Raw genomic sequence first — 25,442 nt, 5'->3', positions numbered from 1 at the left:
TGCTAAGTTGTGTTTTCCATCGGGCGGCGGTGGCACACGCCTTTAATCCTAGCACTCAGGAGGCAGAGTCAGGCGGATCTCTGTGAATTTGAGGCCAGCCTGGTCTACAGAGATCCAGGACAGGCACCAAATCTACTTGGAGAAAACTTGTCTCGGAAAAAAAAAAAAATTCCAACGAGCTGGTCTTAGCTCACTTGTGTGGTTCCTAAGTTCAGTTTGTCAGTTTGCATCCACGGGGCCTTAGATCCTGCCATGGAGCTAGCTCACTGCTGTTTATTCCAAGTTCTCTTCTGCACCTGTCTCCTGCCAACTGCTGCCTGTGGGAGGAGGGAAGAGCTGGGTGCACTCTTCGTCATCCTATTGATACTTCAATGGATCCAGCAACCATCTGTGGAGAACATAAACCCGCAGTGGCATCTGGGTACCCTTGCCTGTACTTCACCTCCTGGATATAAACAGAACACTAGCCAGCAAGATGTCAGCATGGCAAGAAATGATAACTTCTGGCATTACCTGCTCTTTACCCTTTGCTCTGCAGACTATCTTTCCAGCCTCCTGTCTGCCCAGAAACCTACAGCAGAAAGTTGGACCCAGGGACACCAAGATGCCTGTCTATAGGTTGCAAATGCAGTCTTCCTAGTTTCTGTACCTGGATCCGGGAAGGTCTCACCTGCATCTATAGTCTTTGTTTTCAGGGTCTTGCCAGGACAGCGCCTGAAGAATCTAAATACAGAAGATGCCTGGAGTGGGGGTCCTGGACAGGGTGTAGGGATCCTTCAAGGATGCCACCTCTGTCATGGTCGCAGTTAGAAAACGCCATGGAGGGGAATAGGATTTCAACCTAGCGGCAGGATACCGCCGGTCAAGTGGGCATTCCTGTTGCAATGGGCACAGCCCCGAGCCCGGAAAAAGCAGGCAGATCCGGTGTAGCTAGCCCTAGAGCACAAAGCCTAAGTCCAGCGGGGGCCCACCTTGCTCCTGAGGGAATCCGCGCACAACGCACTAGCCCGCGCTTAAGCCCCGCCAGCCGCGCGGGGGCGCCAGAGCTCCTACTCGGGCCAGCTCCTCCGCTGGCCGAGATGTCACGTGGTACAGGTCCGCGGGGCCCAGGCATAGGCGCCGAGCGAAACTCTCGTCCCGCCCACCCCGGTCACGTGGCACGGCCGGCGCACCTTGATAACGCAGCTCCCGGCCGCCGCTCCCGCCCCGCCCCGCCGCCGCCGCCGCGCCGAGTCCTTTTGTCCAAGATGGCGGCGCCGGGGGCGCTGCCTCCTGGGCCGCCGCCGCTGCCGCTGTGAGGGGCCCGCGGGCCGCCCGCCCGCCCGCCGCGCCGGCGCCATGAAGCGGCAGAACGAGCGAGACTCCAGCCCGAGCGGGCGTGGCTCGTCATCGTCCGCCAAGCGGCCGCGGGAGCGCGAACGGGAGGCAGAGGCGGGCGGGCGGCGAGCAGCGCACAAGGCCTCCGGCGGCACCAAGCACCCCGTTCCAGCGCGGGCTCGTGACAAGCCCCGCGGCAGCGGCGGCGGCGGGCACCGCGACGGTCGCGCTGCCGGGGATGCGAATCACCGAGCGAGCAGCGGGCGCTCCTCGGGCGCGCCCGGAGGCGGAGGACGCACCGGCAAGGCCTCCGGGGACTCCGGTACCGGCGGCGCGTCGCCCCGCGCCTCTCCGCTCCCGCCGCCCCCGCCGCCCCCCGGGGCGGAACCTGCGGGTCCCGGCTCCACGGCGGCTCCGGAATACAAGACGCTCCTCATCAGCAGCCTGAGCCCCGCGCTGCCGGCCGAGCACCTGGAGGACCGGCTCTTCCACCAGTTCAAGCGTTTCGGTGAGATCAGCCTGCGCCTGTCGCACACACCGGAGCTGGGCCGCGTGGCCTATGTGAACTTCCGGCACCCCCAGGACGCGCGCGAGGCCCGGCAACACGCGCTGGCCCGGCAGCTGCTGCTCTACGACCGCCCGCTCAAGGTAGAGCCGGTCTACCTGCGCGGCGGCGGCGGCGGCGGCGGCGGCGGGAGCAGCCGGCGCAGTAGCAGCAGCAGCGCCGCTGCCTCCACGCCGCCCCCCGGGCCCCCCGCGGCCGCCGATCCGCTGGGCTACCTGCCGCTGCACGGGGGCTACCAGTACAAGCAGCGCTCGCTGTCCCCGGTGGCCGCCCCGCCCCTGCGGGAGCCCCGCGCCCGGCACGCCGCGGCAGCCTTTGCCCTGGATGCGGCGGCCGCGGCGGCCGTGGGACTGTCCCGGGAGCGGGCCTTGGACTACTACGGGCTGTACGACGACCGCGGGCGCCCCTACAGCTACCCGGCCGTGTGCGAGGAAGACCTGATGCCAGAGGACGACCAGAGAGCCACTCGAAACCTCTTCATCGGGAACCTGGACCACAGTGTGTCTGAGGTGGAGCTTCGACGGGCCTTCGAGAAGTACGGCATCATTGAGGAGGTGGTCATCAAGAGGCCTGCCCGCGGCCAGGGTGGTGCCTATGCCTTCCTCAAGTTCCAGAACCTGGACATGGCACACAGGGCCAAAGTGGCTATGTCCGGCCGGGTGATTGGCAGAAACCCTATAAAGATAGGCTACGGCAAGGCTAACCCCACCACCCGCCTCTGGGTGGGTGGTCTGGGACCTAACACCTCGCTGGCGGCCCTGGCCCGGGAATTTGATCGCTTTGGGAGCATCCGGACCATCGATCACGTCAAAGGAGACAACTTTGCCTACATCCAGTACGAGAGCCTGGACGCAGCCCAAGCCGCCTGTGCTAAAATGAGGGGCTTTCCCTTGGGTGGTCCAGATCGCAGGCTCAGGGTGGATTTTGCCAAAGCAGAAGAGACTCGCTATCCCCAGCAGTACCAGCCCTCACCTCTCCCTGTGCACTATGAGCTGCTCACTGATGGGTATACCCGGCATCGAAACCTGGACCCTGACCTCAGGGTGCGGGATAGGACCCCTCCACACCTTCTGTATTCGGACCGAGACCGGACCTTTTTGGAAGGGGACTGGACCAGCAGCCTCAGTAAAAGTTCGGACCGCAGAAACAGCCTGGAGGGGTATAGCCGCTCGGTGCGCAGCCGGAGCGGTGAACGCTGGGGAGGAGATGGGGACCGGACTATAGCCAAGCCCTGGGAAGAGAGACGCAAGCGGAGGAGCCTTTCCAGTGACCGTGGAAGGACAGCTCACTCCCCTTATGAGGAACGGAGCAGGACCAAGGGTGGGGGCCAGCAGTCTGAGCGAGGCTCGGACCGCACCCCTGAGCGTAGCCGGAAGGAGAACCACTCCAGTGAAGGGGCCAAGGAGTCAGGCAGCAACTCGCTCAGCAACAGCAGACATGCAGAGGAGAGGGGCCACCATCACCACCACCACGAGGCTCCAGACTCTTCCCATGGGAAGAAGACCAGAGAGAGTGAACGCAATCATCGGACCACTGAGGCAGAGCCCAAGACTCTTGAAGAGCCAAAACACGAGACCAAAAAGCTAAAGACTCTTTCAGAGTATGCTCAGACACTGCAGCTGGGTTGGAATGGGCTTCTAGTTTTGAAAAACAGCTGCTTTCCAACATCTATGCACATCCTAGAGGGGGACCAGGGAGTTATCAGTGGTCTCCTCAAAGACCACACTTCTGGCAGCAAGCTGACCCAGCTAAAGATTGCCCAGCGCCTTCGACTGGACCAGCCCAAGCTGGACGAGGTCACCCGCCGCATCAAGCAGGGGAGCCCCAATGGCTATGCAGTGCTCCTGGCCATCCAGTCAACCCCCAGTGGGCCTGGCACTGAGGGGGTGCCCACGGTGGAGCCAGGCCTACAGAGGCGGCTTCTCAGGAACCTGGTCTCCTACTTGAAACAGAAGCAGGCCGCGGGGGTGATCAGCCTGCCGGTGGGTGGGTCTAAGGGCAGAGACAGCACGGGCATGCTCTATGCCTTCCCGCCCTGCGACTTCTCACAGCAGTACCTCCAGTCAGCACTGAGGACATTGGGCAAGCTAGAGGACGAACACATGGTGATCGTTATTGTCCGAGACACTGCCTAGCCCACCTGTTCCCTCCAGCTGCGTGTGTCACAGAAGCAGTTCTTTTACAAATCTGCTCCCTCCTCGACCTACCTTACTCCCTTGGTTTGGATTCTTGCTGGTTTGTTCTGGTTCATTTGGTGGCGTCCTGTCCACTGCTAAAACTCAGTTCTCGGGTCTGGGGCTTTTTGTTTTTTACAAGAAGAATCTCCTAGTATGTTTCCTGTGTATGAGATACTGTCTGCTGTATTCTGTATTTTTTTATTTTTATTTTTTTTGACTAACTGTATGGAAAGTTGTCAGTAAAGCCTTTGTCGGGATGAATTTTTCATCCGACCACAGTCCCAGTTTAACCAGGTTCTCTTAAAGAATGGACGGCTTCCCTCGGGTGCATGCCCTGTGTCATGTTCTTGGGACCACTGCTTCCGAAAGTTGTGCTGCATTTGGGGTGCGGCTCTTCATCTGTCAGGACTCTGAGCACACTTGTCAGTCTTAGCCAGTGGCCAGCAGGCTTGTGTGCTGTGGGCCGTTCCACCACCCTGAGCTGAGCCCGTTAGAGGAAGGGCTTGGGCCTCAGATCTGTGCCAACGGCTGCAGGTAGTTTTCTGTTGTTGTTTTTTCCCTTGTCCTTCACGGGGAAAAAGTGTGTGCTTCAGTTTGAGCTGTGGCCACTGGACAGCACCAGTTGTAAAGCCTGTTGGACAGAGGGTAGCTTTCAGTTCTGTAGACGTGCATTTGGGGGGAGGAACAGTGCAATATTGATGCTGAGGGGCCTTGTGCATGGCCTGTCCAGGCTCCCCCTCTGGATCAGCCTTTAGTCTTGATGTAGTTTAGCGTCTCCAGTGTCAGAGCCAGCTGCCTGACTCCCAGGGGTCCTGGAGGCAAAATGTTGGCATTCAGGGTGAGAAGCAGCCTAACTTGGTTAACTCTTCAGTGTGCTTGTGATTTGGGGCTTTATTGGTCTTTCAGGGCTATGTCAGTAGAGTGAGCCTGTGCCACAGTCAAACCTAGAGCTTTATGGCAAACAACAAACCCCAACTACAGTACTGCAAGGGGATACAGGGCCAGGAAGATGTCCTTGATGAGTGACAGACATAGTGTTCTGTGCTCTTGATACACAGAAATGAGGTAAGGAAATAGATTTTTTTTTTTTTTTTTTTTTTTTTTTGTGGGAAAGAAGTCACAGTTGCTAAATAACAGGCTAGAACCCAGAGCCACATCAGCTGTGTTAAGAGGGAAACAGATTTGAGGCATCCTCACGCTGGGAGGAGAAAGTAGCCTAAGGAGTTTTGGGCTCTGTCTTTGCTGCCTCAAGTAGGAAGCTAGATCAAGCAACAGTTGTCACCACAGATGACAGCCAGGCTCATAGTGTGACAGCTTGAGTAGTCCAAACCATTTAGAATGGGAACCCTGGACAGAGGTTCTGGGCCACGCCCTCAGGCAGCCCCTGTGACGCCTAGACGAGGAGATGGACTTTGAAGGTTGTGTGGCAATCATGCCGGTCTACAGACAGAAATTCAGGAGATTGGGCAAAACAGGGGCTTTCCACTCACCAGGCCTTGGCTGGTGTTCATGAGAAACGAAGCATGTCTCCAAAGCTGTGGTTCTCAACCTGTGGGTCGCGACCCCTCTGACAAACTATTGCCAGAAAATATTTACATTACGATTCATAACAGTAGCAAAATTACAGTTATGAAGTAGCAAAGAAAATAATTTTATGGTTGGGGATTATCACATGAGGAACTGTATTAAGAGGTCTCACCGTAGGAAGGTTGAGAACCACTGCTCTAAAGCGTTAGTGTTAATGTATCTGCCTATGTCTACTTGAGCTGTGGCCACTGCCTTCGGATTGGAACAAGCCAGTCGGCCTGGTGTCCCAAACTACTTCAGGATTCTTTGTTATACCACAGAAACCAGAGCAGGCCTCATCCTGAAGGCCTGTTGCAGTTCTTGTAGAACTTGAACAGCGTCACAGAACAGCTGTTGTAGCACATCTGGCTCCCCATCTTCCTTAACAAAGCAGGTTTCATCACCAAGTGTTCCCTTTCAGGCAGAATGGACTAAGGCACCCCAGCCCCAGCTTCATCAACCCGTTCGGAAAGGGGTGCCCCTTGGCTCTATTGGTAACTACTGTTTCTTGGTGAAGAACCGCCACCCCGCTGTAACCTTCCACCTTGGACCACTTAACCATCTTAACCACTTTTAGTCCTTAAGAGTAACAGGTTCTGTGGCCTCTCAGCACCTGTCAGCACTAAGGAAGGTGGGTCAGGTGGCCAAGGCCTTGTTCGATTGTGACATTGTCTCCAGTGAGAAAGCTAACAACAGGTACCCAGTGCCTGAGATGTTTCATGAAAGCAAAAAACACGAGCAAACAAAACCCCTAGTTGGTAGTGTTCTCATCTCCTGTGTTTTCCTAAGTGACTCAGGTTTTGAACCCTAGTAGAACAAGAAAGGTAGATGTTTTCTTTTGGTCTCATGAAGCACATTCCTAAGGGAGTGTTGTCAAGTCAACCAGAATTGTGCTTTCCTATTAAATGTGCCCATCTCCACCTTGGGAGGCCTGTGGGTGCTCCCAGGAGCCCCTGGCAGGTGAGCTGCATTAGTGACAGTGCAGAGTTTTCCTGCTCTCTTCAGTGGCATTCAGTACCAGCCATCAGACTTCTACTAGCTGGTGTCAGCTAACCATTTAATGCCAAGGCATGAAGCAAATGAGGAGCTGAGGCCTCGGCTTTTAAAGGAGCAGGATGTACCTCTGTGGTACAGGTCATTTCAGCATGACAGGTTGTGTTCCTGAGTGGAGCAGGCTCTACCTACCCCTGGAGAGTTCGCCATCGTGTGTTGTTTACTTTATACCCGGTGCACCCTTCTCAGTAAAGGGAGAGGTGTCTCTGTGGCTGTGTAATTAATGCCTATGTAACAGAAACCGAAGCTACCATTAGGGCAAAATCAGAGAGAGAAATTAATGTTTTAATATTTATTGTGGGAAGGGAAGTGATGGGATGAACAAAACATGAGCCCCTGATACTTTGTTAGTTTTAGACCCATGAAATTTTTCTCCATATCCAACCTGACCAAGCCTCAAGTACCCCTCAACTTCTAAGACTGAAAAAGACCAGAATGCTCCTTAAAGGTCCCACACATGGTAACAGATGCAGCCCTACTCCTCCACGCCCCCTCTGTGCCCCATGCCATCCTCACAAGGCCTCCGGCAACTTCAGGCCAGGCTCAAGTGTCTAAACGGCTGTCTGCCCTGGGGGCTTGCTCTGGGAGAACTCTGGCCTGGCCAGAACTGTGAGGAGCTGGAGAGTGACACCCCACTTCAGTAAAAGAAAACAAGAAAAGGCCATAAACAAAGACAGACTTGTAGTTTATTTTGTATTTTTTTTTAAATAAATACACTTTACATTAAAGAAAAAGACCTTTGATTTGTAATTTCCACATTGGGAAGAAAGGGAAGGAAAAAAAAGACTTCTGAAAAACTGAATCACAAAGAGAAAGAGAGGGAGTGAATTTATACCCCTAAAGTTCTCAACTCCACAAAACCAAAGTCCACACAACTGCTGCCTGGCCACCAAGGGAGGGAGTTAGGCATCTTCCCAGGAGCAGGCCATGCCTTCCATTCCCACTCTGGCACAAAGGAAAACAAATTAACTTGACAGCGTATGAGGCAACAAAACAGGTTAAAAAATCATATATTATATTTATAATAAAATATTCTTAATCCTTATCAATTTAAGAAACCACGATTTTTCTCTTCATTTAAATACGTATGTAAAAATGCCTCTATATTGTTCTGTAGACGTCATTTTCTTCCAAAGAAAATGAAGTGCAGGGATAGACTGGTGGGTAGAAGTTCAGACCCTCGGTTATAAATGCCTGTTGCTTTTTTTTTTCTTTTTAAAGTTTTATAAAAAACTATTTCTTGTTCTTTAAGTAAAGAACATTATACAAAGAAAATATATTGTGAAATACCCAGAGACATGTTTGTTTTTCCCATGAGGAAAGCTATGTCCGTCCTAGGAAGAGGGGACACAAACTGGGGCCTAGTCCCTGTAGTCTTTGTGTGTGTGTGTGTGTGTGTGTGTGTGTGTGTGTGTGTGGTTATTGTTTTTTAGAAGGGCCCTCAGATTCCAGGGAGACTCTAAATCACAGTCCTCTGAATGCAGGGCATACAGTTCCTTAACAGACAGCCCTGGGAGACAGCAAAAGGCAGGTTTTCTGAATTCATTCACTCAGTTTCTCTCGCCTGCCAAGATTCTCTTCCAAGTGGGGACTGGCACATCACTCATTCAGAGATAAGATGATGTCATCTTCCAAATCAGAGTTGTCCGAGCTGTCTGCTGAAAGGTAAGAGAAGGAAGAGAGAATTATGTGCTAGGATTGTAGGAACCCTGCATTCAACACACTTATGCCTGAGCAGGGTTAATTACCACTTTCCAGAAAGTAGAAAACATACCAATTAACTCCTTGGAGCTTGGCTCCAGAGAATATGCCTGTTGCTGGCAACAATGGACACCCCTGGGACCTCTGATTCTCTTGCCTTTCAAAAGACCTGAACCTGGAGGCCCTGCTTCCTGCCTGGGATGCCCCAGAGGGATCAAGTGTCCTCAAGCCTTCACCTGGGGCACTGGGCTGCAAAGGGGCAGGGCTGAGGAACACAGAGGTCCTAACCCTAGGCCTATTGTGTCCTTATGGCAGGATCATAAGCCTGACCCTAAAGAAGCACTAAGAAAAGGAGGCTCATGGGCTATAGTGAGTTCTAGGCCAGCTGGGGTCACAGAATAAAGGCCTGTCTTTAAAACATAACCAGGGGACTGGGAGAAGGGGACAGGAAGAACCAAGTGAACAGTTCAAAGTAGCAGATGCAAAGGATTAAAAAGTCCAGAGTCCTAACATACGACATGAAGACAGTATCGGTGAAATTATACTCTAGATCAGACTACAAGATTTTTTTTTTAAACTGCTCTTGCCATAGGAAGTGGGTGACGGTTAGGTGGTAGGCGTGTCCATTCTTCACTGTAGTAACCTTGTTACATAAATCCCATACTTTCATGATGATACCTTAAATGCTAATTTTGGGGGAGGGGGGTGTTTTGGTTTTTTCAAGACAGGATTTCTCTGTGCAGCCCTGGCTGTCTTCAAACTCACAGAGATCTGCCTGTCTCTGCCTCCCAAGTGTTGGGATTAAAGGCGTGCACCACCACAGCCTGGCACTCAAAACTTATTTTTAAAAGCAGGCTGAGTCCCTTTCTCCAGTCCTCAGAAGCCTACAAAGGCAGACGATCCTAGGATTCAATCCTTGTAATGCTAAATGATAGCAAAAGAGCCCCTCAAAGCCAGGTGTGAGGGACATTATTTATAATCCCACACTCAGAAGAGGTCAGCCTGGATGCAGTAAGACCCTCAAAACAAATATATATCATGTCTCTATCTGACAAAAGTCAAAACTAGTAAATAACTCTTAAGGCCTAGTTTTTGTTTAAGAAGCTACGGAAAGGGGCCAGTAAAGTGTCTGAACAGGCAAAGGCCCCTGCCACCAACCCTATCAACTTGAGCTCTATCTCTGGAGAGAACCAACTCCACAAACTCCTCCTCTGACCTCTACACACTACTGTGGAAAGCATGCTCTCTCCTTAAATGTTAATTTGAACTTTTTAAAAATGTATATATGGGTGTTTTTTGCCTGTGCAACACACGGGTCTGGTGCCCAAGCAGGTAACGGCATCAGATCCCCTGGAATTGGAGTTACAGATGTGGTTGTGAGCCATCATGTAGATGCTAGGAATCAAACCCAGGTCCTACAAGAGCAAGTGCTCTTAACCACTCAACCATCTCTTCCAGCCCCTTAAATTTTTTTTTAATAATAACAAAGCTGTGGAAATATTTTCATGAGGTTCCCAGGAACATGAGCAACATAGCCCGAGCCCTGAAACACCTGGACTCTTGTTTGTCCATGTGGAAAGGGGTACCCACAAGTACAAAGCTTCAACAGCCTCTCCAAGGTATCTGAAAGAATTCTAGGCAAGGTAAGGAAGGAAAAATTCATGTTCCCAAATCTTCATTTTCTGCAAGATCCCTGGGGGGGGGGGGGGGGGGGAAGAACAGTAAAATTTAAAAACAAGACAGCGCCAACATAAGAATGTCCTTCAAGTAAAAATGAGCTGGGGGGAATTGGTGTTCCCAGAATCCAAATGGATACAAATTTGGCCCAACATGGCAAGGACTGAGAAACACAATGGCTTGTTCACAGAATGAAAAGCTGATACTTGAACCTGAACAGACCACACCCCAGCAGTTTCTCTGAGGTAAAAACTCCAGAAGGAAGAAGGCAGTGTCTACTCCCCGGAGCCACACACAGCACCTGTCCCTGCCGGACACCTCTGCAGACCTCTACAGAATCCTCTAGTGACTGCATTATAGGCAGGCCAAAAATGCCAGGCCCACCTGCCAGAGAACCTTCCCAGGAAGCCAAGGGGTTCAATCCCCCTACCCTACTGCCAAAAAAAAAAAAAAAAAGGAGTCAAGACTTATCTCCCTGTTACATCTTAGGACTACTCAGTAGGATAACAGCAGCCAGTGATCAAATGACAAGACTCCTTTTATCTACCTGCTCTAACCTTTTCTCAGCCCTAAATGTTGCAGAGACCAAATCCCCCGCCTCTGGTCAGGACCTCCCATTCTTAAAGGTCTATGGAGCAAAGACAGATGAACTATAATCTTTCCAGTGTTCTGACCTGCTGTTGCCTTACAACATCCAGGCTTGGGAGCAAGGGGTCCCCAGAAGCAGACACATAAAGACCCTGAAGACATCAATGCCTTTCTCTCAAGGACTAGGGTTCTGTATCTGGAGCTGTATCGGGTGTGGGTCTCTATGGTTTCTATGGCTTTCACCATGCCCTAAAAAGGCCCCGTAAGTTCATGATAATACTTATAAATGAGGAGGTTAGTACAATCAGTCTGATCCACAGACAGCCATGAGAGAGATATCCACGATGGACAGCCCATAAAACACAAGAAGAGCAATCAATCTAAAGGATAACCTACAGGTGCCACCTCTGTGTCTCCCCTCAGTCCAAGCAGAAACACCCCCACGTCATGTATATGTCAATATTACACCCAGGTTACAATGACAATATTCTTAAAACGTAATAGAATTAAAGTTCTCCAGATTACCTTCGTTTTGAGAGAAGAAATGTTCAGAACAGCAAAAGGAGGGTGTACTGTTACAAACACAAATTGAGAGGGTTTATATTCAAATTAAGAATGGAAAACCTGAAGCTGGGTGTGGTGGCACATGCCTATAATCCCAGTACTCAGATGATAAAGGCAGAAGGATTGGGGAACTTGAGGCCAATCTGGGCCACAAAGTAAACCGTGTTAGGTGACTAGGACAAAAAAATCAGGAGCTGAGGAGACGACCATGCTGCCCCATATAAAACCAAGCACCCTGGGCTGAACCAGTATCTGGTGTCATTGTGCGGTACGTGTGGGCAATGTGCATTAACCATGTGGTTACTGCTGCCCAGGATCCCCCCTTTCAAAGAAACACTTAAATGTCGCTGCCAGAAAAAGACCCAACGTAGAACTTAAAGTGTGTTTCAAAACCAAAATGGATCATCCCAATAGAGGCAAGCTAGGACTGTACTCAGGGATCTGGAAGGCAAGTGGTCCCCAACACTGGGGATGTGCACAGTTCTATCAAAACAGCCAAGTCCACACCCTAGAAAAAGCTGGAGCAAGGATCAGGCTCCGTGCTGCGAGTAACACTTAAACCCATCTTGTCACCATGTGGGCGTCCCTGCTGCTCTACCAAGACTCCTTCCATTTTTCTTTGCATTTAATGGGTAGAGGTTTAGAAACATTACAGAATAAAAAAGCCCAGATATCTTCACTCCTCTGTGGATTAAATGCACATTAGCACATCTATGTGTCATTTACTGTTGTAAAGCATGAGCAGAAGCTGGAACTGTCATCTGGATTGTTGGGACACGGCCACTGGCAGCAGCTCTCTGCTTTCACTCACTGCCCCATCATGGATTAAGTACACAGCCCTGTGGATGAAGGCAGTTGTCAGGGTTAGAGCAAGGATGGGAAGGTTTCTCTATTTTACCTTTGATCGGAAGCGGTTTTATTTTCACTGTCTGGGTTATATCCCCCCCTTTATGTGGAGATGTTACACTGGTTAAAAAATGGTGATCCAGTTCTTCAGAATATACAGTCTAGCCACCTCTTGCTATAAAGGAGGCCCTGGAGGAACAGGCCTGACTGAACAAAAGTGGGACACCCAATAATAGTATTGCAACCCTTGTTGGTAATACTATAACTCTGTTGTAGAGCCCCTCCTTCAAAAGCAGCTTTTGATTAGTCTGTCTAGTTTATCTGGGAACTTCTTTAAATCTTGTGTTTTGATAAAGTATTTTTTATTTAAAAACAACAAACAAAAAACAAATGAAGTGACACTCTCTTACATGTGGGGATGACACCAGCTTCCTGCTGTTGACTGACCCCACCTCCTGCATTATTAAATACTGTTATTAATTGAAGGGAGGTATAATTTGTCTCTAACATCTCACTATGGATACTTTGTTAAAAATGTCTCTGGGTCCTTCTTACCTAGCTCTCAGGTCATAGCCAGGAGCTAACCCACAGAATCACCCCAACCTTTCTTTTTCTTTCTTTCTTTCTTTCTTTCTTTCTTTCTTTCTTTCTTTATTTATTTATTTATTTAAACAGTAGATAGGTAGATATAAGCAACCCCACCCCCACCAAGAGCTTCCTCAAATACCCTACGAGGACTTGCTAAAAATCTCTGCTAAGCAATCAACTGTCAGTCTTTAGCACTACCAGCACCTAAGAGGTATTTGTCCCAAAGAAAATGGACTTACATCAGGTAGAGAAGTATTGTGTATGCACAGTACATATTACAGGAGAATCTATATTCATATGCTCTGAAATCAGTCACCCGCCTCTTCTACCAGGAAATATGATCATAAACATAAGGCCCTCTGATGAAGAAGCGTGGCATTTGTTTGGCCTAGGCCATCACAACACAACTTTCTGTCATGATATTAAATGATATAAACGTATGTGTTCTTGCTGCTCAGCACAGTAGCAACATGTGGATACAGAGCATTTGGAAATGAGAAGCTAATTTTTAATTTACTTAAATGTGAACATCCCCCTGTGATTTGTGGCTATCATTATTAGACACAATACCTACCATGCCTGTGAGAAGCTGGGTATGTTAGCTAAGTGAGACAGGAATCACTCCTCATTCAGGCAGGGCAGCACTACAAAGAACCAGGAGCACCCTAGCAGAAGTCTGCCAACAATGGCACTCTCACAGCAATGCTAACACAGGGAAGAGTGCAGTGGAGCACAGTGTTGCCCAGCTGCTGGTTGGTTTATTCGGGATTCATTAGCAAAGGCAGAAGATGGCTTCAGAAATCCACTAGTGGGAAATTACTACACAAACTGGAGTTTGTTCTTCAAACTTTGGAACAAGTGGGGGAGGAATGATCAAAACAGATGCATTTGTTCCTCAGCCTTTAGGGGAGATTGGCCAAAAGCAGACTGGAGAGGGCTCTCCCACAAAAGACCCTTAATTTGTATGCAACAGTCAAAAAGGCACAGCAGCCTGTGAGGAACTGCTTCTCACTGATTCCAGCCTGAAACTCAAGTGACAGCTATGCTTTGGCCTTCCTAAGACCAAACCTTTTAAAGAAGGAATTCAAGCTATAAGCTCATACCTATTTTGTAAGTTTATCAATTTATGTCTGGCCTGTGACTGCTTTCTCATTATTACAGTAGAGCTGAGTGTCTGCAATAGACATCATATGACCCAGGAAGCAAAAAAAGTATTGACTTTGTGTCAAACAAAAAAGGTTTACAAGCCTTTGGTTAAAAGGTAAGAGGTGGGAGCCAGTTGGAATGGTTTATAAAGTCTGATAGGAGAACAGGGGTGATTGATCCATCAAGGGACCAGAGTAGAGAGTGAGCAGAACCCACGCACAGCTGTCTTCTGGACTGGGTTGGTACAGGAGGGGCCTGGCCCCAGGTGCCAAGGCTCATCCCAAACTCTGCCCTATACTTACTGTCGCCCAGGATCAGTTCCACTTCCTCATCTGCATCAGAGTCTTCATCTTCCCCCTCCTCTCCCTCCTCTAGAAGGTTCGCTAGCTCCTCATCAGAGGGAGAGAAGTCATTGTCCCCATCCTCTCCTGCGTTCTCATTGTTATCGTCCTCCTCCAGTTCTGCCTCCAGCAACTGGTCAGTGTCAAGTTCATCTAAATCATCAGTGTCATCATCATCTTCATCATCATCCTCTTCCTCCTGTTCTTCCTCTTCCTGGTGAGAGAGCATGAAGTCCATTAGGACAGAAGCAAAAGCTTAACCCATATGGGCCATCTTGTGATTCCTATCCTGGGGTGGGCAGTGTGCGCAGAGGAATAAACCGTTTGCATGATGACTGGGATAGGCACACATGTTCGAGACATTCGAAAAGCCCCTGGATTACAGGCCCCTCCACAAGGGCATACTGGTCATGTAGCCCTTATGCAAAGAAACAGAAAACCTGCCACATATGTGCCATCAAATAACCTTCAAAGACTAGAGGGACTCTTCTGCCATCAACCAAAGGGAAGGAACTGAGCTCAGACACTGGAACAAAAGGTTTTCCCTGAATTCTAAAGTCCCACGTTCTAGGAAAACAACTAGAACACAGGTGCTGAGCTGCCAGCTCCTTCATAACGGGCAGATCCCTCGCAGAGCTACTCAGCACTCAGTATAAACGTTTCCACAAACCAGGCACACAAAACAAATAGATACCTACTCTTTCCTGTTACAAAGCAATCAATCAATCAATCAATCAATCATGTGCCAGAAAAACACTGAAACATTTTCTCTAGGTATTCTGGACTCTAAATATCTTGTCACTCACTTAAAAAAATAAGCACTTTAGCCAGGCAGTGGTGGCACATGCCTTTAATCCCAGCACTCGGGAGGCAGAGGCAGGTGGATCTCTGTGAGTTCGAGGACAGCCTGGTCTTCAGAGCAAGTTCCAGGACAGCCAAGGCTACACTGAGAAACCCTGTCACAAAAAAACAAAGCAAACAAAAAGTGCACTTTGTTGACAAGGCCTTAGGTTCAAACTCCAGCAGCACTAAGAAGAAAAAACAAAAAACGAAACAAAAAAAACACAAATCACAGCTACAGTATAAGCCAGACTTGTCAACAAGCAGCTCTGCTTCTAGGTCTGATAACCCTGGAACACCATTAAAGACTTTTAAACGCATACACATGTTACTACATGTGGGCACCCATGTGCAAAACAGCACACACATGGAGGTCAGAGGACAACCTCTGGTGTTGATCCTCATCTTCTATCTTGTTTAAGACAGGCTCTCTTGTTCTTCAGCCACAGTTTCTAGTCTGGTCTGCAGGCTTCTGGGGAGTCTCCTGTCTCCACCTCCCACATCACTACAGGAGTTATGGGACTGCAATTTAAGCAGCTTTATGTGGGTCCTGGGGATTCAAGCTCAGGTTCATGCTTGTTTGGCAAGCACTTTACTCACGCAGCCATCTCCCCAACCCAGAGAGACTTCTTTACAAGCTGTCTGATGCAGCGATTCAGACTTCTGAACAATTTACTACAGCTACATGGGAGAAACTAATGATATCCAGTAATCCTAATGTGTGCAAGTATGTGACTTATGTGCGCACGTGTGTGTGTGTGTGTGTGTGTGTGTGTGTGTGTGTGTGTGTTGCGTGATGGCTTGAGACCACTATTCTACATCTTTGGCTATGAATCACTTCCAGAAACACAAACTTGATAGTTACTAAGCATTCACCCGCCTGAAAGGAGCTAAAAATGTCTGGAGGAAGCAGTGAGTGAGTAACACAGACAAGCTCACACAAATAAAAGAGAAACAAGAGGGAGTCAAAGTCAGGAGACACTCAAAGTGCTAGTCAGATAATAACTTCAGTTCCTTTGCAGGCACATTTCCATGGCCTTGACCAAAATTAACTCTCATCTATTAACAAAGAACCATCGTTAAAAATAAGCAAAGAGGAAAGAATACAGGACCATATGTCTCTCTGGTCGTCATGGAAAAAAAAAAAAAAACGATGTTAAAAATTTTTGACAGGTAAGACCTGTCAAAAACAAACAAAAAATTACAATAGCACAACTCCCAAGCTTTTTTATTTTGGGGGGGGGGGGGTTGGAGAAGGGAGGTGGAGCAGAATGTATGGGTCTGGAATACAAATCAAGATATCATTTATACCAGGCAAGCACTCTATACCACTGTATACCCCCAGCCAAAAACACAACTTTTGTTTGGTTTTTTGAGACAGGATTTCTCTGTGCAGTCTTGGCTGTCCTGGAATTGCTCTGTAAACCAGGCTAGCCTTGAACTCACAGAGATCTGCCTGCCTCCGCCTCCCGAGTGCTGGGATTAAAGGTGTGCACCACCACTGCCCACCATCGACATTACTTTTAAAGGTCCACAGTTGAGTGGATATGTTAGCTGCTCAACTAGGTATTGGTTCATCAGCAAATGAAACCTTGGTAGTTTCCAAATCAAGAATGATGCTGGAAAGTAGATAAAGCAGGAGAGTTAAACTTCAGCATCTACAAACCAAACCTTTTAGGCTTAGGGTGTAGACTCATTAATTCTCCTCCAGGTGGAGGGGAAGGTAGACTGAGGAGGAACTTAGGAACATTATGTAACTCACTGTCTCTACTCTGAATAACCAATGCTGGTGTGTGTGCGTGTGCATGTTGTGTCTGTCACAGGTGGGCACGCCCATCTCAGCTGAATAACATTCTAATCTGAAAACTGGATCATGGAGCAAAGGCTCATAGACCTACCCAAATGCTGCAGAAGAATCTAAGCCTGTGCTGAACCCAGAGACTCTGAGGAAGCAGCATTCAGAGCAATCACTGTGAGTCACAGACCTGAGACAGCAGAGCGCCTCTCATCTATCTAAAGGTTTCCACTGGTTCTAATACAAAGTGCTGGCTTTTGTTCTAATTCGCTGAGTCTTCACTGAGGATTTAAGACAGTTTAGAGGAACTGAGAACGAGGACATTTTAAAAGCTACTACTAAGTTTTAGAACAGAATGAAGTAAACTCTTTTCTCTCTGAATTCATCTCAAATCAATTTCATGTTTATCTAAAGCCCCAAAGCCTCCTTCAAGATCAAAGGCAAAAACTCTCTCCTCTGGCCCTAAATGCGACTTTGGCAAGCTTCCTGCTCTGGGCCTGAATCCACCTTGAAAGCCTTTTCCCACAGATGTGTTTTTCACATCCCTGCCTCAGACACCTTCACACTTCCTCCACTGCTGCTCACTTCTTAGGCAAAGAGACTCAGCTCCCCAAACCTGACACTCTCTCCTCATTAGTCCTCCGCAGTCCCCCTGTCTACTGTTGAAGGTGACAAACCCACTACTCCACCTGCTCACTTACCCTTTTCTCTACCTCTGCCACTCCACAGCGTACACCGTGCTCAGGAATAAGGCTGCCTCCACTAAGCTCTAACTCTATTAGCATGAAGTACAACTGTGAGGTCATTTTTAAGTGGTATTTTATTTGTTGTTTTGGTTTTCTGAGAGAGGGTCTCACTATGTACTCTGGTTATCTTGGAACTTACTATGTAGACTACATTGGCCTTAAGCTCACAAAGATCTGCCCGTCTCTGCCTGTCCAGTGCTGGAATTAAAGTTATGCACTTCCATACCTGTCTAACTGAAGTGTTTTGTGTGCTTCTGTTTTCTTTGTTTAATGTATCTAAGCTTGGGAAGTGCTTGATGCACATACAATGTCTCCTGAGTTTGCTGTTCTTTTTGTAGGCACAGAACCCTTCCTGCAGAGTATCCAAACCTGAACAGCAACCATCAGGCTCCTCTGTAGTAAATGTCACCAGTCAATGCCGGCATTTAAACTAGCAGTGACTGTCACCAGCCTATCTTGGCTTCTAAACTGTATTGCTAGCCTGATCCTTGTTTTTTCCCCTAAGCATGTACTTTTTCTGCCTGCATATATCATCTCACACATAAATGTAAAACTCAAGAGTTTTACAACCAAACTCTGCCTACTTCTAACAGCATTCGTCCCTCTTCTCTCAGTTAGTCTCTCTTCTCTCAGTTACCAGGTCAAAATCTGAATTTCAACTGTCCTGCTTCCTTGGCTCTACTTCTAGTTAACTTGTTTCTCAAAAACCAGGGTCCCAATACCTCCTCCTTCCCATTACTGCCCTCAACTGCAGCACCACACTTCTACCCACCAGCCCACTGGTCTCTCAACTCTGTATGGTCTATTCCTTTTCATAAGCTAAACATCCCAAAGGATCGTGACACACCCTACAATACAGAACTGCAAAAAAAGCAATGGTCATTTACTGTAAATCCATCAAATGCCAACTTCTCTGAATCTCAGTTTCTTATTAAACAAGTTCAGATTAAATCAGGTCTACCTACCTACCTCTCATGTGTGACCACCAATCACTTGAGAAATGTTTTTCCAAAACATATACTTCCTAACCCCCAGCAAGGATGCAGAATGCTAAGTCAAGTCTTCTGTCTTGTTTTTGAGACAGGGTCTCACTGTGTAGCCCTGGCTGAGCTGTAAGTCACTACGGTAGACAAAGTTGGCCTCGATGGAACTCAAGAGATCCAACTGCCTGAGTGCTGGGATTAAAGGCATGTATCATCACGCCCAGGAAGTAGTTTTTTCTAGATGAAGTAGAATTATGATGTGAACCCCTAATTAAGAACCATGTAAAGATGCCTGCTCAAGTACTCACAACTCTCAAGTTCCACTTTTCTGTCCACCTCACCTTCCCAAGGACAGAATCATGGAAGGGAATCCAGGCAATGCCTGCACTTTACACCAAACTGTCTGGTTCTTCAGGATTTGCACAAAATGTTCACATGTGTGCTTAACGTATTTAGTGTAGCATTTGTTCACAGATAATTCGAAAACTCTTCTTGAATATCTGTTTTACAAGAGAAATGGCTTTTAGCCCTATATTTTCTTCCAAAATATAACCAGTCAGAAAAACCAAAATTCTGGCCATACTAAGAACAGTTCATCCAAAAACAAGGATAGTTTTTAAAATGTAGTTAATTCAGATGCAGTCCTGCTGTCTGACACTTAATGTGTCATATTTGCCGACCTCACACTCCGACTTCGCACCTATTATTGGACTGACCACCATAAAAGTCTACAGGTTTGTTCAGTGTCAGACGTGGTCTTTCTCTCCTTACTAGCAGAGTTTAACTCAAGTACATTTTTTTTTTTCTTTTTAAGGAAAAAAATATAGAAAGAACCTTTCAGGAGTCACTACATTCACCTCTGGCCAGGGGTGCAGTTGGTGTGGACTCACCATCCGCTTCTGGGCAGTGGAGAACACACACAGGAAGCACAGCAACAGTGTGTCCCAGATTCAAAGAGTGGAAAAAAGAAAACATTATTCCCTTGTTCAGATTGTTCTTTATAAATTTAAGGTTAACAGTAATTAACTGACAACTACTGACTTTTCAAAATCTAGGAACAATGACCAATTATTAATTTTTGGCTTCATAATTTTCCCTAAAAGCTGACTTGACTAAATGTTTTTAAAACACAGACACCAAACTTTGAATGAATAATATGAACTCTAGCAGGTGACGGGCTCATTGGTGCTTTAATGAACTACTTGATGCTATGCAGAGTGCTGCCTCAGGACCAACTATGCACGGTTAAGTCTTCCTATACATTTCATTCATCAACATGATGAACAGTTCATCCCTTTCTGTTAAACAACCACACTTATTTAAGCCTAAGGATAAACGGTAACTTTTTCATTCACATATTATGTGTATATATGAGTAGAGACAGAAGACATCTTGTGGGAGTCTGTTCTCTCCTTTCACATAGTTTTGGGGTCATCATTCATCTCTCAATAACCACCATTTTATATAGATACTTTACAGTGGACCATTTTAGCAAATGGCAACCAACCACTCAATATCCTGAGCTTGTTTTGCTAAGGTGAAAAGGCAAATTCAAAGGTGTTGGTCACAGGTGCTTGCATCTCTAAGCCACATGACACACCCAAACCATCTGAGAAGACCAAAGAGTGGGTAGCAAGACCAGGACAAAATTTTGAATAGCAAATAATTCATATGAAAATGAAAAGTCTAGTTTTAAAAATCAGGTGAGGCATATAAACTCAAATGTTCATTTAAAAATTCAAGGTGGCATAAAGAAAGGTAGTGAGGAGAGATCCAATGGGAACAGTAAATACATCACACTGTCACCATTAAGAGTCTACAAATAATGTGGATCAACACAACAATATTACAAAGGAGACTTACTTGATATTATCCCATCCCAAACATCTCAGATCAAAAGTATTCAGTAATGGATGTCTTTCAAACTTGAAATGCAGCAGGTAGTAGACCACCAGTGGGATATTAGTGTGCACTGAAATTAGCCGAAATCCTGGGAAATCTGAAAATATTACTACCTTGCCCATGCCACCGTCCTACGCATACAACAAAACCCTCCAAGATAGAAAGCTTCTGCACTCTTCTACACACTGGGTACCAGAGGTACTTGCTAGAGTCCACCTAACTATTGGACATTGGCGTCCTTGCAGAGATAGCCTCTATTTTTCCTTCAGAATCAGAAACTCAGAAGCCCTTACCAACAACCTATCCTCATTCCAGTATATTTCTCACTGAATATTCACAAGTCAAGCAGAATCACAGAAAGAGAATTGGTCTTTTTGCTAACACAAGCTCCCTGGAGAGTGGGAAGAGGAATAAAATACTTAGGTTAAGTTGATACTCCATGATGGTCCCTTGCTTCCAAAGCCAGCAACCTATCCTTAGTGCCTTTGCCTCTCTTACTACCCCATGTACTCAAGAATGAAGCCCTTTACCTCCTCCCAAAGTGTCTTGGGCAACCCTAGCTTCCTTTCAAGCTTCACCTTAAAAGACAAAACACCAGGCCTCACTAGTTCCAAGTGATGATCCCCAGAGAAGACTATTAGCCTTAAACTTCACAAATATGAAGGGCAGGGATAATGATGTTAGACGAAGAATTTAAAATACACCTCAAGTTTGCTTCAGATTTAGTTACATATATCCCAGCCAAGAAGCCTGAGACAGAGCTAATAGATGGTACTTATGACTAAACCCATGGGGGAATAAGAGAGTCTATGAGTGCCTACACCATTGCTATGTACAGATAAATGGCTTGACACCTGCACCTTCTCTATTTACTTACCAAGAATAAAATATTTACTAATTCATTTGCTTTTGGAGGCAGGGTCTCAATATGCAACCAAGCCAGTCTCAAACAAGACTGTCCTGCCACAACCTCCCAAGTGCCAAAATTACAAGTTTGTACCACCATTCCCAGCCACTAAATCTCATCTTATTTCACGACAGGCAGCATGAAAAGTATAGTGTCTAAAGCAACAAAGTGAAACAAGAATAAAAGAATGACACTATTAAAAAGCTTGACTTAAGCCGACAACAAGATAGCTCAGTAATTGAAGACACTGGCCACACAAGCCTTAAGAAGGAAAGAACCATTCCAATATCAAGTTGTTTTCTGACCTCCATATGTACCCTGTGGCACACATATACTCATATATACCCCACCTGTCTCAACACACACACATTAATAATGATTTTTATAACTGTTCAGAAGAACTTCTCAGGGAACTGGACATAGTAGCTCATGCCTATACGAGGGAGGTAGAGCCAGGAGGATCAGTTTGTCATTCTCAGCTATATAACAAGTTCAAGGCCACCATCTAGGAAAGGAGGGAAGGAGGAAAAGAGGAAGCAACTTATCCGGCATAGTAGTGAATGCTTGTAATCCTAGTACTCTGAAGGAAGGTGGAGACAAGAGTAGGAGGTCAAGACCATCTCTGGCTACACAGTGGAATTTGACAACAGTCTGAGCTACATAAGACCCTGCCCCAAATCTAAAAAAAAAAAAAAATGAAACCCACTCAAACCAAGACATGACAGCTTACGCCTATAATCTTAGCATTCAGGAGACTGCCAAAGAACTGCCACAGGACTGCCATAAGTTAAAGGCCAGCCTGAGTTACAGAGGCTCTACCTCAAAATTAAGAAAAAACAAAAGCACAAAAACCAAAAACAGGTATAGCATATGCCTTCAATTACAGCAGTCAAGGCAGAGGCAGGTGGATCTCTGAGTTCAAGACCACCCTCGTTAATACAGTGAGTTCTAAGCTAGCCAAGGCTACAGAGAAAGACCCTATCTCAAAAAGAAAAAAAAAAGGGGGGGGGGGAGAACCTCAGTAAGAAAAAATTCATTCAAGACAACCACATGAAGTTTAGAAAATTTGGTATCATTTTCAAGCTATGAAGAGTAGCAACATATATAATCAGAGTATAGCACTCAAGAACATATTATTCACCTATTTGACAGAGGAAAAAGAAGTCAGAACTGAACACTTAGCCCACCCTAGGAAAATGCCTCTTACAAAGGAAAATGCCTCTGATCAAGCAGCTGCTAGATCTTAATGAAGACTCTTCCTAGTGATTTCAGCCCTACCCAGAAACAGAAGCACAAACACACTCTTTTTCTTACTCCATTCAAAAACTCCTATCTGAGGACTACCCCTAAGCATGCTTAGCCAGCTGGAATATACCACCCAAACCAGCAGAAACCAAGAAAGCACAAATGGGGTTCTAGAAGTGTGTTTTCGATTTCTCAAACCAGTGTATCTCACTCAGGTGTCCTGCATCATCTTTCAAGTTCAGACAACACAGTATTCAAAAACATACTCCAAGTTAGGGTACAGCTCAGTAAGGTCAAGTGCTTGCCTACTGTTCAGGGAGCAGATGATACACTAACTATATAGCCCAACAGTGAAATAAATCCCTGAATTTCAAAGCAGCACAAGGAAAAGCCTTTGTTTAGTCAGTACTAAGGTCTGTTAGAGAAAAATGTGAGTCCTTAGCCCACTGCACTCAGAAAACTACTGGGTTTTGTTTTTTATTTGTTTTGTAATTTTGCTTTGGGATTTGATCTTGTTGCTCTTTTAACAAGGTATGGGCAATTTGTTAGATCCTATGTCAAAGTTTAAAAAGGGTGAGGGGCTGGAATATGCTTAGCATGTAAAAGGCCCTATGTTCACTCAATCTCTGGTACCACAAAAGAAACAGAGCATGCACAAAAGGGAGTGAAGAAGAAAAAATTTACTTAAAAAGTATTCTTGCCAATGTAAATGTTGCGTACATGCTATTTTGGATGGACACTAGAGAAAAGAACGTCAGTAGCCCTGACCAGAGGGCCTGATGATCAAAACAGGAGAGGGATGAGGACAAGGGCTCCAGCAGTACAGAGAGGGCACAGTTCCCATCCTGGGGCACATCTCGTCCAGGGGACCTCACAGAAATCAACTCGGGGCCTGGGAAAAGGTTATTTTTACTGGCCCTCATGATCTGTAGCGAGAGGAAGTCAAACACTAGTCCTTCAACTTCAACTCAGCATCAACTTGGCAGTAAAACTCTAAAAGATCAGACAAAGGAAGTGGACTCATAAAAAGAAGGCTGTGAGCCCAGCAATCAGGAAAATCTGCTGATGCTCTCAGGTTTGAGACACTCTTCAGAACTGAAACCAACACAAACATCTACAACATAAATCCCCCACCTCAAGAGAAAGGTAAAGCTAAGACTGGGATATAATACGACCTATCTGTATTTATGTTTAAATTTCTCCAAACCATTAAAATGATCTTTACCTATTCATTCCACTCTTACTATGGGAGTGCTACCTGATCACACTGTCACCAGGATATGAGAGCTGCTTATCTCTTGTGTTACCTTATTTACATAAGGGGACAGGGTGTGCACCTCAGACAACTTAGACAAATTGGTTTTCTTCTACCACATGAATCCAGGGAACTGAATTTGGATCATCAGACATGGCAACAAGCAATTTTAACCAATAAGCCATCTCCCTGGCCCTATGAGAGCTGCTTTTCCTGAAGCCCAAAACAGACACTCTAACAGCATGGAAGTAAAATCAGAGATTTCTAGGCTGTACAATGTAAATAAAACACAGGGTCTCCAGGCACTAGGTTATGTTGTTGTTCTGGTTTGGAATTTGTGCTTTGGAGACATGATCTCACCAAGTAGCTCAGGCTGGCCTTGAACTAACTCACAGTGTAGACTAGGCTGGCCTCAAACTCAAATCTTTCTGTCTGAGTACTGAGATAGCAGGTAGACAATACCACCCTTGTCTGTTTAAAACCCTGTACTAACGACAGATAAGTTTCCTAACCCCTTTTCATTTTAAAACTCTTCAGTAAAGACGAGTGTTTTAATTCAATCATTTAAATTAAAAAAATGTTTTATTATAACAAAATTGCACTTTCTATAAGTTTCAGACATGTTAACAGGTCTTCCAAATATGGCAACATGTAGAAGACTTATCTTAAAATTCCCTCCAACAAAAAACAGAGCATGTACTCCTCAAAGCTTTAACAGAAATTTCCAAGATCACTGACCTGGTCCTCCTCTTCATCTTCATCCTCTGCCAGACGCTGCCTGCCCACTTCATAAAGCCTGCATACTGTGTCCATGTTCAGGGCATCCATACTGCCTTGATTCTAGAATGGAAAAACGGTTGAGAAATAAGCAGTGAGTCAGGGGGGCTCATATCCATACCTCAGCTCTGACAGGTGCCATTTTCCTTGATCCTGTAACTATCAAAGCTTCCAATTGCTACAATTATTTGGCTGACTCTGAAAATACATACCGAGGACAGGTGGGAAAGAGATGGGATGGGAAAGTTTAGGCAGTGCTAACTGTCAGCACAAGAGAAGCTACCACTGCCTGAACGGGCTTATCTTACTCTGATGAGACACAAAGACCCCCTCTGAGAAAGAGCAGTTTGAGTCCAGGAGCTAGGAACTTATAAAGGGATTTTTCCTCACTGTTTCTCTTAGACTATGCATCTCCCAAGCCCTGTCATTGAGTATGTCATCAGTAATCTATCATCAAGAATATTACTTACTTAAGGATGTATCTGATGTCACATAAAATGCCTAAATATAACTTGGAAATTATTTTAAATACCAGAACCATAGAAAAGAGTCTCTGTAAACCTCCCTTACCTCAATGACAGCAAGATAGCAATCTTTGGTGTCTGTACATAGGTCAAAGATGTTCCGTTTCACATCAATAGTTGCTGAAAAATAGAATGTGACTGAAACTTAAATTACTGCTATTGCCTAAAAAAAATTATTTTGCTCACAGAAATTAATTAAAGTTCAATATTTAGAACCAGATAGATGGCTCAGTGGTAGAGTACATCCTCAAGTTCAGTTCTCAGCACCTATGTAAGATGGTTCACAACCACCTATAACTAACTCCAGGGCATCTGATGCCGCTGGCCACTGTGGGGACC

General features: G+C 46.4%; 2 protein-coding genes across 11 annotated transcripts in view; one reads left to right on the top strand and one right to left on the bottom strand.

Annotated features, from left to right (window-relative positions):
* Dcaf1 (DDB1 and CUL4 associated factor 1) overlaps positions 1 to 25,442 on the bottom strand; it is a 91,661-nt gene that overhangs the window by 12,300 nt on the left and 53,919 nt on the right. For 3 of the 10 annotated variants that reach the window (XM_059268546.1, XM_059268549.1, XM_059268548.1), the window contains exons 21-25: positions 25,150 to 25,223; positions 24,541 to 24,642; positions 19,351 to 19,392; positions 14,091 to 14,343; positions 7,345 to 8,336 (exon numbers count right to left, since the gene is read on the bottom strand). In XM_059268546.1, coding sequence (XP_059124529.1) covers positions 8,278 to 8,336; positions 14,091 to 14,343; positions 19,351 to 19,392; positions 24,541 to 24,642; positions 25,150 to 25,223 — 530 coding nt within the window. In that variant the 3' untranslated portion in view covers positions 7,345 to 8,277. Of the gene's footprint in view, positions 1 to 7,344; positions 8,337 to 11,815; positions 12,048 to 14,090; positions 14,344 to 19,350; positions 19,393 to 24,540; positions 24,643 to 25,149; positions 25,224 to 25,442 lie in introns of those variants that run through there. The other 7 variants (XR_009380327.1, XR_009380328.1, XM_059268547.1 and 4 more) reach the window with 7 other exon arrangements.
* Rbm15b (RNA binding motif protein 15B) lies at positions 1,307 to 4,337 on the top strand. Its single transcript, XM_059268555.1, has one exon. It carries the CDS (start codon positions 1,339 to 1,341, stop codon positions 4,015 to 4,017), a length of 2,679 nt encoding a protein of 892 aa, XP_059124538.1. The 5' UTR covers positions 1,307 to 1,338; the 3' UTR covers positions 4,018 to 4,337.

The sequence above is a fragment of the Peromyscus eremicus genome, chromosome 7 (genome assembly GCF_949786415.1).
Source record: "Peromyscus eremicus chromosome 7, PerEre_H2_v1, whole genome shotgun sequence".
Taxonomy (NCBI): domain Eukaryota; kingdom Metazoa; phylum Chordata; class Mammalia; order Rodentia; family Cricetidae; genus Peromyscus; species Peromyscus eremicus.
This window is presented reverse-complemented; position numbering and strand designations above follow the sequence as displayed.

Coding starts and splice junctions, on each gene's coding strand:
- Rbm15b (XM_059268555.1), top strand. CDS start 1,339: ATGAAGCGGCAGAACGAGCGAGACTCCAGCCCGAGCGGGCGTGGCTCG.